Source organism: Leptosomus discolor, chromosome 5 (genome assembly GCF_034619465.1).
Source record: "Leptosomus discolor isolate bLepDis1 chromosome 5, bLepDis1.hap2, whole genome shotgun sequence".
Taxonomy (NCBI): Eukaryota; Metazoa; Chordata; class Aves; order Leptosomiformes; family Leptosomidae; genus Leptosomus; species Leptosomus discolor.
The window spans coordinates 50,742,502-50,754,959 of NC_141395.1; the positions used below are offsets into that span (position 1 = coordinate 50,742,502).

Genomic DNA, 12,458 nt, shown 5'->3' on the forward strand with positions numbered 1-12,458 from the left:
CTGCATTTGGGAGTTGCACAGAACTGAGGCAATGTGTGATGGGCACAGGCCAGAACAGCTAGCAGCAGCCTAAAGCCACTGAAGGTTCAACCACGTGATTTGTAAGACTGGGTCAGTTTATGTGAACCTGTGGGTTTCCAAATAAAACATTAAGCTGAATCGGAAACAGCAACTACTACAGTCTCTAAAAGCCACCTCCCTAAAGGTTATCCAGAGGAAGATTTGATAAAATCACTATTTGATACCCTACTGTGAAACAACTCAGCCTGTCCCCAAAACGTTAACGCACAGATTTCCTCCCAAATCACTCTTACTTAAGGCTGATCAAGCACGTAGGATGAGTTACGTTCAACAGACAGGATTTGTCTTTGATATTTTAAATCCCTTCTGGCTTCTTAAAAAGGCCTTCTTTTCCTACTCCAGTGCCAGGATAACTCTCTACCTGGAAGCTAACACCCAATAAAATTCATGTTCAAACTCCTCTAATTAAGATCACAGAGATGAATGAGCAAGTTAAAGCAACAAAATAAGCTCCCATCACTCGTTTCTCCACTCTCGCTTGGATCCTTACCGATTTCAGAAACAAAACTTCACTTTGCAAAACTATAAAAGGATCTGCTGAAACATTCCCATTCCCTTCAGAACACTTATGCATTTTCCATGTGATTCCCCCTAGTATATCCAGCAAATAAATACCTTCTATTAAGAATACTCTCCTTGACAGATCAGGCATGAGATGTATTTTGGAAACCACCTGTAGCAGATGATGCCTGCTCTATACCTCTCTTCTCAGTGTTAGGAAACAGCAAAGGTAGGAAAGTTTTCTTTTGTCAAGTTTTTTTTCTTTTGGGCAGAGGAGTAAGACGGAATCAAACCACTGTGTCACAGGGCTGTGGTTCCAGGTGAAAAGGCACTTCAGCTTTCCTTTTGCTTTTCTTTCTACACGCTTTCAAACAAAAAAAATAAAAGACAACAACCTTTAAAAGAAAAATTACAAACGTTTCTGGGAAAGACCTCTAAACAAATTAAAGCTTTTGTATCTTTTTCCAAATGAATTTTGTTGGCCCACATGAAGACTTGTAGAGTTTGGGTGGCAACCTGACCTGCAGGCCAGCTGCAATCTAACAGAATTGCCCGCGGCTTCTGCTCTCCAGTTCTTCATGCAGATGGAGATAAAAGCATGATGTATCATAACAGAGATTAAAAGCAGTATCTGCAGTAAACATTCTGCACTGCAACCTGGAAACCAGGAACCCTCGACGTTGTTCTGTATGAAACACCGTACTGGAAGGACCACCACGACAGCAAGCTTTGGACTTCCTCCATGGAAGTACAATGTCTTAGATCAACATCCCTTTGGGATGGAAAGACGAACTCTGGAATTCTTTGTTCAAGAATATGCAAACATTCAACTAATATGACCTACAGAAGCTTGATTAACCTTTCACATTTAAATCTATTAAAGGCAAACAGCTAGAAGGATGAGTGAATAAAAACAGTGCAAGAGTCACATACTATGTGCTCATTGTCTTTTATTGATCTCATTATTTACATAACCAAGCGGACAGAAAGTTTTCATCTATTTCCCAAGGAAACGTTTCATCTGTATAATTTGCTATAGAGCACAAAGGGCGTTTATTTACATGAAATTTACTCCTTTTGCTTCATTTGCTTGCTTTCTGCAAGCCCTAAAAGCACCGCGTCAGCTTCCAGCAATGTTGTATCAGTTCTTGCGCCCAAGAATCTAGACGTGAGTTCAAGATCCAGCAGTCTCAGGCGTACTCGGGTTCCTCTCTGGTATTTTCTGTGAAGAAAGGGAGAGAGGGGGAAGAAGGTAAGTTTTTTTTAAGCAATTGTTCTGCATCTCCTAAGGCTGCTCTCCTGTCTGCAGGACAAAGTAGCAGCCTCATAGAAACCAACGTGCTGCAATTGAAGTCCAATGCTGCTGTGATGCATCAGCACTAAAACCGCTGGGACGCGCTCTGTAACAGCACGGAGCCAGTCTCTGTTGACACAATCCCGCCCAGGGAAGAGCAGACACCACCAGATCCTGCTGAGGGAATGCAGGCTCTACAGAAAAGGAGTTTATTATAGAGGAACTGTGTGGGCCTTCCATCAAAATATTTTACCGGATCATCTGCCATCATGTACGCAATTATCTGCAGGACAACGTATCATTAAAGGGGAGGACAAGCCATCATTACATCACTGGTGACATTGCTATGAACAGAAAAGCTTAATGCCAGCTAACTATGGTTTATATTTCCAGCTCTGGACCTCAGGCAAGGGAACTTTTCTTGTCTTATCCCCTCCTCCCAAGAGTGGGTATCATCTGCAAGTTTTTTATTACAGATACTTAAAAAGAAACTCCACAACTATTGTAATGAAACATTCTGCCTATGGGGTTGGGTTTTATTGTTTTATGCTCTTTTTTTGTCTTCCTTTCTCCTTTTAAGTCAGAAGATGTGAGTGTTCAACATCTTTTAAAACCAGACCCTGTGTCAAGAGGCCATGCCAAATTAGTGAAGATTTTTGGAATACTAGCATCTTTTATAATGCACCTGGAGAGCTACTGATCAAAGTCCAGCAATAAAACTGAGAATTATTCTTCTTTTGAAAGTTCAAGCCATACTTTCTTTTTTTTTTTTTCCTAGTCAAAGCATAAAGAGCTGAAGACGCACCTTGGCCACCAGAAGCAAAAGCAAGAGAAAGTTTGAAACATTCTCCAGTTTCAGACTGGAGAAAACGTAATGGGGAAGTCTGGTTGCATGCGTTTCCACCTTGCTCATATTCACCTTCAGCTTGGGCAGGCAATATTTGCTGTCTGTTTGCTAGCACACGGAGCAAAACTGAACCGGGTTTCAACTTTCTTCAGCACATCCTTTTGAAAAACTAAACGTCTTAAGAAAAGATGTTGGTCTTGAATTTATTTTTTTTATTTTCTGTCTATTGTATCTCACATTAAGTTCCCGTGGCTCTTGGTTAATCCTAGGTAACATACTCGGTTATGTTACAAACCGCAAAGGAAGATCCTTTGATACCTCCACTCTGAACAAGTAGCTCCATACAGTACTTCGACCAGTAAGGTTTCTGCCAACACTCATCTCAATGAATCCTGTGATGATCTGCATGAATCAACACCACACATTTTCTTAAAACCATAAGACTGAAGTCCTTCATCTGTCCAAAATGCAAGTAACTGCTGTTGCAGTGAAGAGTACGGCATAGCTACCAAAGACAGAGAACAGCTTACACTTGGTTGTTCCTTGAATAGCTGGAAAGGATCAATTCTGCCCCTTTCTCTGTGAAATATTTGCATTTCAAAACAGAACAGTTCACAACTGGTGATAATTATTCATGAAAGCTAACATGCAGCATTTCAAGGGAGTAAGATAAGGGCAAAAAAAATTAAAAGACTATGCGTAAGACCTTAAAAATGGACGGTATCTTCAGGGGTTTGTTAGGCTTACGTAAAAGAGAAAGTTCCCCAAAGAAGTCAGGATGTTTTGAGATAAGAAGGGGATTGAAGAGGAAAGCTGCTCAGTGAAGAACCTTAAATGAAGACAGCAGCTGACTAGTGATTTTAGCCATTTGGGAGAAATCTCCAGAAAATTCTCTAGCATGAACCAAACCTTTACCTTACTGACAGCTGCTGGCTGGACAGGTTGCCTTTGCATCCAACCATAAAGCTACCCTGATCCCAATACTATCTTTAGCATAAATTATCAGACTTTTCTTCCTTTATCAATGAGTGTGAGGAGTGGATAAGGCATGAGAAAAAAAATGTGGTTTTTTGTTTTGTTTTTTAAAAAAGAGAGAAATTAGGTTTTGAGAAAAGGCAAAATAAGAAGAAGAGAGGGAGAAATGGTCTGTGGAAACAGAAAAGAGGGAGCAGACACCTTATAATGAGAAAAAAGGAGGCTTGGGAAGATAGGAAAGAGGGGATAAATGGTAAAGGAGGTGACAAAAAGCACTGAAAACTGCAGGCAAATAGTGTAGAAATGAAGGATACTGCATGCAGACTAGAGCCACAGAAGAAGAAAAAAGTCATTGGAAAGTAAAGACCGCATAAAACTATTAAAGCTTAAGTGACATTAAACTCAGACCTGTGAACTACAACATTCTGTGCTGCTTTTAAAGACACGTTTTCAACCTAACAAAACTTAATATTAAAACTAGTGGTTGTGTGACAAATTCTAAAGATCAGCCATCCCTCTGCCTTTTTCTCCTCTCCTTCCTCCTAGAGGAACTGCAGCTCACCAATAACAGGACGCTGTCCTGAAAACTGGCTTCAGGGTCCAATGCTTTTCTACAGAAGATTGAACTGAATGAGGTTTAAATTGGATTAGAAGTCCTCTCTCTATTTGACAGCACAGAGTGGGAGTGATACTGAGCTCCGTCTTTGTAACTGATACAAAATATTACTTTGATCATGCAACAGTTCCTTTTGGGCTGGTTGCAAGACTACAATGGCAAGTGTTTTGCAAGTGAATAGATGAAACTCATTTTTTCTAATCAAACCTTTAAAAGTGCTATTTAGAACCAGGAAAGTCCACGAGGAAAATCTGCAAAGAAACTGTACTTTCATGATTAATACATCTAATTTAATAATAAATTAATAATCTTAAGCATGACTCCTCCCCTTTTTAGCATTACGAAGACTTTGCTTATTGTAGTCTGCAGAGCACCTTGCTCAAATTTCCAGACACGACTTTAGCATATATTTGTAATGCAAAATCCAAGCAATTCTATTTTCATAAAAAGAACCCCAATCTTCCACGCTGCTTCAGTAACTCAACAGATTTCAAGATACTTTAATTGTACTTAGCTCAATTATTAAAGAAGGTTTTCCAGTCACAGCACATCTGCTTACAAAGAGATCCTGAAGAACTTCACTTCAAGGAGCTGACACAACTCCTATTTGTATGGATATAATCATTTGGGTTTGTGCAGCTAAAACACTTTAGAATAAGTGAAAAGTGGAAGATGCAGAAAAAGTAGGAGCATGAGCACAACGTGCAGTGGTGGTCTATCCATCACATTCAGAGCAAGAGGAAATGACAGGTTGCTCCATGCATAGTAAGCATATTCTACCCATGAAGGTAGCTATCCTACCTTCAGAAACAGATAAAACTATACTATGGTTAAGGCAGAAGCTTGAAGCAGGACCCAGAAACAAAGCAGTCATTTTATTATTTTCAGGAACGGTGTCCTAGGAGACACAGGACACCAGTGTAAAAAGAAAGAAACCATCTACTCCATTTTGCAAAAGGACTTGCTTTATTTTTAAGTAACAATGCTGGTATTCAAGATCATCCTATCTCACGACCATCAGCAGGAACCATTAACCCCTGCCCAGCCCCCAAGCACCGTGTGTGTCGACGATGCCTGTGTTTTCCTCCTACCACTTCCTAGTGCCAGGCAAGAGCGTTACATTCACTTTGAAGCAGACAAAGGTCGTTTAGTTGCGTACATACGTGAAGGTACAGCAATATTCTACAGAACTTGAAGAAATAATTTTGCTAGTCAAAGCTTTCTCCACTTCTATCGAATTTATTTACAAGCGCTACCAATTTTAACCCTTTGGGAACACCAGTTTGGCATGGAAGGACTCCACTTAACACCCAGCTTCAGAGGTGAGAATCCACCAGCTGCTGCTGCTGAACTGTGACCCCATCTCAGGCCAGCATCATTACAGCACCCACTGAAGTACCCACTAGAAACCTTCGCCTAAATTTCAGCCAAGAATCAACAGGCTCCATAAAGCTTTCTCTAGTTTGAATGAGTGCTTGCAGGCTTCACCGCTTCTGGAGTGGGCAAAGCACTGGGTACAGGTGCACTGCTCCTCAAAGATCCGCTTCCAGCAGATGACTTAAGTTGGAGGCAACCCAAATAATTGCTTCAGTGCTCTTTGTCATTTTTGGACTGTCACAGAGAAGAATTTGAAATGAAGCAAGATGAAAATCCTTTTTCTTACTTGAACTGTAAGTCTGTACATCACCAACATAATACACAATGTAAGAGCACAGAGAAAGCACACAGTACAGCCTTGCCAACGCTGCTTAGAGAAACTTTAAAAGCAAATGCAAAAATTAAAGTTTATGTCCTCTTACTACATTAAAAGTAGGGCCTTTTATCTTTGAACACAAATATCAAACTACTGTGTCTTAACTTAGACAAAGTAGGTCTTCTCTTTGCTGAACACACATAAATAGCATAGTGCACACTTCCAAACTTAAGCAACTTGGAATCTTCCTTCTGACTGGCTGTGCCCCTTCTGTTGCAATTTGGTCCCTATTGTAATCCTTTCACTTTTGCACTGAAGCTTTAAATCTCTCAAAATTTTAATGATAAATTAAAAGAAACAGCCCCAACCCCAAAAACTCTTCAGTGAAGATTTTAAACTTGTACTTTTTAAAAAGTCACTTTACTATCTCCCCTTAAAATATATGAATAAACAAAAACCCCTAATATTTTTACATAACAAAATTGGAGGGGGAAGATACGGAATTATGTATTTCAGCTCTTGCTAACTTCAAGAATGCTGGGGGGAAACTTTTTTTTTTAAATCTAAAAGTCATTTCAGGCTACAGTGAAAGGTTTACAAAGGGAGCTAACTTGGAAAGCAATGAGCATGTAAAAACAAGGAGGCTGTAAGTAAAAGTGGGGTTTTGATCCTAATTATACCGTTTGCTACCAAGAAAATGGGACAGTAGTTTTGCAGGTGTGCAATTTCACATGTAGAGGAAGCATACTCATTACTACACGTCATTAAGAACTTCATTAAAACTCTAAATTATAGGTGGAGACATTAAAGCATTTTGTTAAACCATCCAATATTTAAAACGACATGTGATCACAAATTAACAAGCAGTCCTTTTTCCATTAAAATTACTCAAGTTATTATTTTAAAATTTAAAGGAACAAACCTTCTATTCTTGGAAACACTGCTACAAAAATAACAACACAATTACAGAAAAGGTTGAGTCTCACCAGGTCTTGGCTAGTACTTCCCACTCATTTTAAAACTGCGTTCACAGATACCCTCTATTCCATACTATAAAAATACAGGACTGCTATTTTAAGACAAATGGAATATTTTAGCTTATATTCCCTCTATTTCATTACTGGTTTTCAGTCTCCATTGCCTCCTTTTGGAATTACAACCTGTGCAATGCGAAGCTGAATGAACTACCCACAGCTGGCTGCGACCACTCTCACCCACTGTTCATTCTTCTGTGCCATCTGCCCTACCCCTCATAAACAGGCACCTCTGAATGGAACAGGAAGACAACTATTAAACCTGGGTGTCATTACTGAGGGTGTCATTTAGAGAATTTAATTTTAATTTTTTACATTTTTTTTCATCATTATTTTTTAACATCTCCCAACACATTCTAGCGATGGCTTTCAAAAACTGCAATAAAAGTAATCTGTCGATTATCGCCCATACAAAATAGATTAATATAAACCACTCCAAAGACAGGGTTAGAATTGAGCCATAGTACTCTCTCAGAGAAGTCTTGATGTCTCTCATTTTTGTACTGTGAGAACTTCAAAGTGTGTTTTTCAGATCTATTATTGAAGAGGTTTTGTTTCAGTGCCTCAACAGAGTACAGTACAGAACAGTTCACAAGACTCTCATTTTCTCTTTTTTAAAAAATTATTTTAATTACATTATCAACCTAAGAAAAACCACAACAACAAAAAACATAATGAAATAAATTTGACCATCACTTTTTCTCCAGATGTTCTGTTCCCCATTCTTGCCACCATTCAAATCCATTCAAAATCACCCTGTAGCTCCTCATTAGTAATACTGAAACTATGACGCATCCCCAGGAGCAAGCCCACCTCTCACTCAACCCCAGCCAGCAGCAAAGCAGCGCAGCTGGAGTGGGATGAAGCTGCGTGTGGAAATACTCATCTTCTTCCTCAAAACTGGTTTGAAGCATTCACAGCTGCTGCCTGAGCCCACGCTGGTCTCGGCAAAGGGAGGCCATACAGCTGGCTTAAGGAGCTACCCTGGCACAGATCTATATTTTTTTTTGTATACGTCACCCTCTGATGCTCTACAGGGAACGAGCTCAGCAAGAGCACACCACTTCCCAGCAACCCCTCGCTCAACACCAGTACACATAAAATTCTTGTTCAGAAGAAATACGGATGAGATTAGCAGACTGATTAGCAGACTGCTGTCAATTTGAAGGCAGCGTAGTTCTATGCAGCAATCTACATCTTGCTAAAGCGGCTTTTTCCAGCAAGGCACACATTGCACATCCAGCGACAGGGGGACAGTGATCTCGATACAGCAGTCGTAACACACACCCCCCTCCCAGTATGAGCTCCTAGGCAATGCTGGGGCAAAAAGACCAAATCCTAGCTCTGCATGTATGAGCAAGGCAGCAGAAAGTGGCTGTAGAAAGGCAGTGCGAGTTCTGCACAGAGCAGAACATGGGATGGTAAAAGAGACACTAGGAGTGTGCGTAGTATCCTGCTGCCCACCTTCCCTTAAAGGCTATTAAAGATGACAAAGAACATGCATAAAACTGAATAACCATGTAATGATCTTGATCTGCTAAGTTATTAAAAAGACTGAGCTGTCTATACCTTTACAGTAAGAAAATATTGGTATTAAAAGGTGCTTAAATTTATCTGGGAAAAGCATGTAATGGCAGGAAAGTGAAGACCAACAAATGCAAATGAGAATCACGATTTCACCAATAATATTGATGAACCGCTAGAAAAAACCCTCCAAGCACTGAGACTTTTCAGCCACTGACAGCTGCAGCTGAAGAGATGTCAAGAGACGTCAAAACAGATGTGTTAATTCAGTTCAGGATAACCTGCTGAAATGTCACGTCTCATCATGCAGTGAAGTCCTCAGAGACGACCTGAAGGTCCCTTTTAGCTCAAATTTTATTCATCCCTTATTTATTATCACAGCACCCAGTCAGTCAAATAAAGGATGGATGCTCAAAACAGGATTTCCAAACTCCTCTGTTCTCTGCAATCAAACACTTCACAAAAAATGCTCCAAGGTTGCTGGTTATACTCCATCAGAAAGTGCAATCTTTCTTCTCGTGACTCATCAACCCATTGCCACTCCAGCTGTATTTGTTTCCTGCGTAATTTGTTTTCTTCTTTCCATGAACTAAGCAAGCAAACACACTCTCATTTATTCTAAACGTTTACCGTTTCTGACACCTGCTTCAGAATTTTTCAGAATAGTTTTGCTCCTTGTGTCAAAGCCATCCTTTTATAAGGAAAAAGGCTACACTCTGCTAGATGAAAGCAGATCTACAGATACTTGGGGAGACAAAAGCAGATAAAAGCCTCTCATACTCTTGGAAGCATTTAGCAGAACACCGTAAGCCTGTGCGAAACCATCAGTTTAAGCACTGTCACCTTGTGTTTTCAAACAACAGTGCCTAAGCAGAGCCTACGGCATCCTTAATACCAACAGGTGCTGTATGCACCCAAGGAAGTCCAAAGCCAAACCCCACTTTGCTCTGACCACTGCTAAAGCAGAAATTTGAAACGAATACTAGAAAGAGTTTGGGGTTATTAGCTAGAACCTGATGTGAAAAACACCCTGAAGCACTCAAATATACCCCTGGCCAACTGGAGCCTACAGAAGCAAGCACACACACTAACGTCACAGCGTGTACCGACGCTTGGTGAGAAGATAACTACCCAACAGACTGGTAAGAGCAGCAGAATTTGGGGGTCACCCCATCATTAGGGGGTAAAATATTACCTCTATTTATACTTATGGAGATGCCGAAAATCATACCATATTGGTGAAGCCCCAGCATCTTCACGCTGTGCGACCCAAGTGCAGGGACCTTGTCACCCTTCCCTGTGTCTCCATGGTTGGCTACTGAGATGACCGGCAGCGGACCGAGTGGTGAATGGTAGGTGAATGAAACATGAAAGTTTTCATGCCTATAGCTAAAAGAAGGTAAATGCAAAGCCTAACAAGAATTGTTTTATGATTGTCATGGAAAAGACCCGTGAACCACTGTGAAGACACTGCCAAGTTCTGCTACTGCAATGGTATCAGTAACCAATGGCATTTGTGTCTATAACAGCAAAAAAAACACAGCCAAAGATGTCAAATATTTAAATTTAATTCTGTTCTGCTCAGTACAGACGTTTAGCCTCTCAGCAGAACTTCTTAGTTGTGAAAAACTCCTAAAAAGTAACATGCTTGCCTTCAAATTCAGACGAAAAACAAAGTACCCAATATTTACTAGAACAGACCAAAAAATCTTGCTGTAATTTTTGCTACAGTCTCTGTAGGAATCAATTTGCATTCACTACCACTTTTTGGATGGGATTGTTCCCTTTTTAGAGAAGGAATTCACAGAATAAGCTGTATTTTAACATGTACTTCGTATCGCATGAACGATGAATGCTATAACCTTTTCTCTATGGCATGGTGAGGTAAGCTTTGACAAACAAAACTTGCAATAGGTGCCTCCTGTCATCTAAGAACTGCTATCAGATACAGTTATGTCATCATACAGTAATTTAGGCCAGTTGCTTTCTGTCTATAACATAAAACATATCTTTCAACTTGTGAGGAAACAGCACTCTAAAATAAAACTGAATCTTTAGTCCAAATTGGATTTTTTCTGCTGTTTAAACTACACAATGAACTATTTTGATTAAAATACTGCTTTGTAACTCACAAAATGCTAAAAAATAAAGACTATCTACTTGCATATATAAAAAATTTAGGCAATTATACTACAAAACATTAAAAAACCCCATAGTCCTTCATGCCACCAGAAGCCCAGCAAACTGCTTAAAAGATGAAAGAAAAAGGTAGCCAAGTTAAAAAAAAAAAAAAAAAAAAAAGGCAAACTCACTCATGTGAAGCACACTCTAGCTCATACTCCTCTGTTCACCTTTCCACAAGTGATCTCTTCTGCAGCTCCTGTTGCTTTCCTTTCCCATGCTGGGACCTTGTCTCAGTCAGATACTTCCCATGTACATAGTCCTAAACCTACAACCCTCCAAATTTCAAACGCAGTTTCCGCAATACTGTTCTGGTTTTCCTCTTAATACACGTGGTCTCGATCTTACCCTCCTTCTACACTTACTCCTTTCCCTAATCATAACTTCTTCTCTGATCTCTCGCTGTCTCCCTGGGATTTCCAGTTCTCTTTTTCTACCCCAGGAAAACCTATTAGACATTTTTTATTGTCCTCTCTTACTTACTGCCTCCTCACTGATCCTAGTCCCAGCTCATTTATCCAGCCAACCCCATTCTCCTTTCAGTTTCTTACCCCATCACGTTTTTTTTTCTTTCACCAGTACCAACTAAGTTCAGCTCCCTTCATTTTCTTGCAGTGCTTCTCAGCTTTCTCACTCAGCCGATACCAGTGCCCTTGCACTGGCCACCCTGGCAGGTCTCTTATACGGGATTAGAAATAGTAGGTTTCAATAATCCAGCTACGGTTATTATCAAAATTCAAATCAGACTGTTTCTCCCTCTGATGGTCTGGGTAATGACACTAGCTAGGGGAACAATCACAATGAATTTAAAAACCTGCTCAGCCTTGGTGCTCAACCCTCAAGCTTTGTACAGCTTGGAGAAGCTGTCACACAGGAAAAACTTCAGCAAACCAGGATAATTCACATATTGTCAGCAGGTTTTTGCAGACATGTCTTCTAACCCTGCTCTGACGCTCCCATCTGCGCTGACGGTAAGTACTATCCGTGTCCCTTCTTTGTCTTTAAACTCCATCATAGCTATACATTGGATTTATTATCTCCTGGGAGAGCTGGATGCAGAGGACAGGTGGGGAGGCTAGAAAGGCTGTTCCAGTGGCAGTGAGTGCTGGTAAACATGTTAAGGTAAGGGCTGGCATATACAGACAGACAGAAAACAGAGCTGCTGAAAGCTGAAGCAGATACCTGAATTCTCAGCTGCACGTGAATCCAACATGAGAGATGGGAAAGGTGCTCAAGATGGGGGAAGGCTGGGCGCTAATGGTTTGGGGTCCCAGAGAAAGACTGGGAGAGGGGAGTGGGGTCTGAAGGGGACACAGGATGAGGAAAATAACTCTGGAGAATGTGGGTGAGGTCTGTGGAGAATACTGGGTTGGTGAGAGTTGGTGGGCTTGAGTGAAAACGAGGAAGAACTGGATAGGGCTCTAAGACAAGAGGAGCTGGAGGTACCATACGGTTCCCCTTTATCAATCAAGTAAGGCTGAGGGAAGACTGCTCTTGCCCAAAGGACTGCTGAAAAGTGCCAGTCTCTTCCCTAAATCTCCCTATTCCCATGCCTTTCCCCAATTCTCCTTTTGGCTGTTGGTGCCGACACAAAAGCACTGCCTGTAACGTCTGCCCTCCAGCTGGCTCGTCATTCCTACCATTACCTGTGGCAAAAGTCCAGACACATTTAAGTTCCAGACTACACAATGAAGCACAAGCGGATTGCTCAG

General features: G+C 40.7%; 1 protein-coding gene across 1 annotated transcript in view; it reads right to left on the bottom strand.

Annotated features, from left to right (window-relative positions):
- Positions 1-1,515: 1,515 nt before the first annotated feature.
- Positions 1,516-12,458, bottom strand: part of MRPS28 (mitochondrial ribosomal protein S28) — a 79,806-nt gene continuing 68,863 nt past the window's right edge. The window contains exon 3 of the mRNA XM_086466014.1: positions 1,516-1,804. Coding sequence (XP_086322140.1) covers positions 1,651-1,804 — 154 coding nt within the window. The 3' untranslated portion in view covers positions 1,516-1,650. The remainder of the gene's footprint in view (positions 1,805-12,458) is intronic.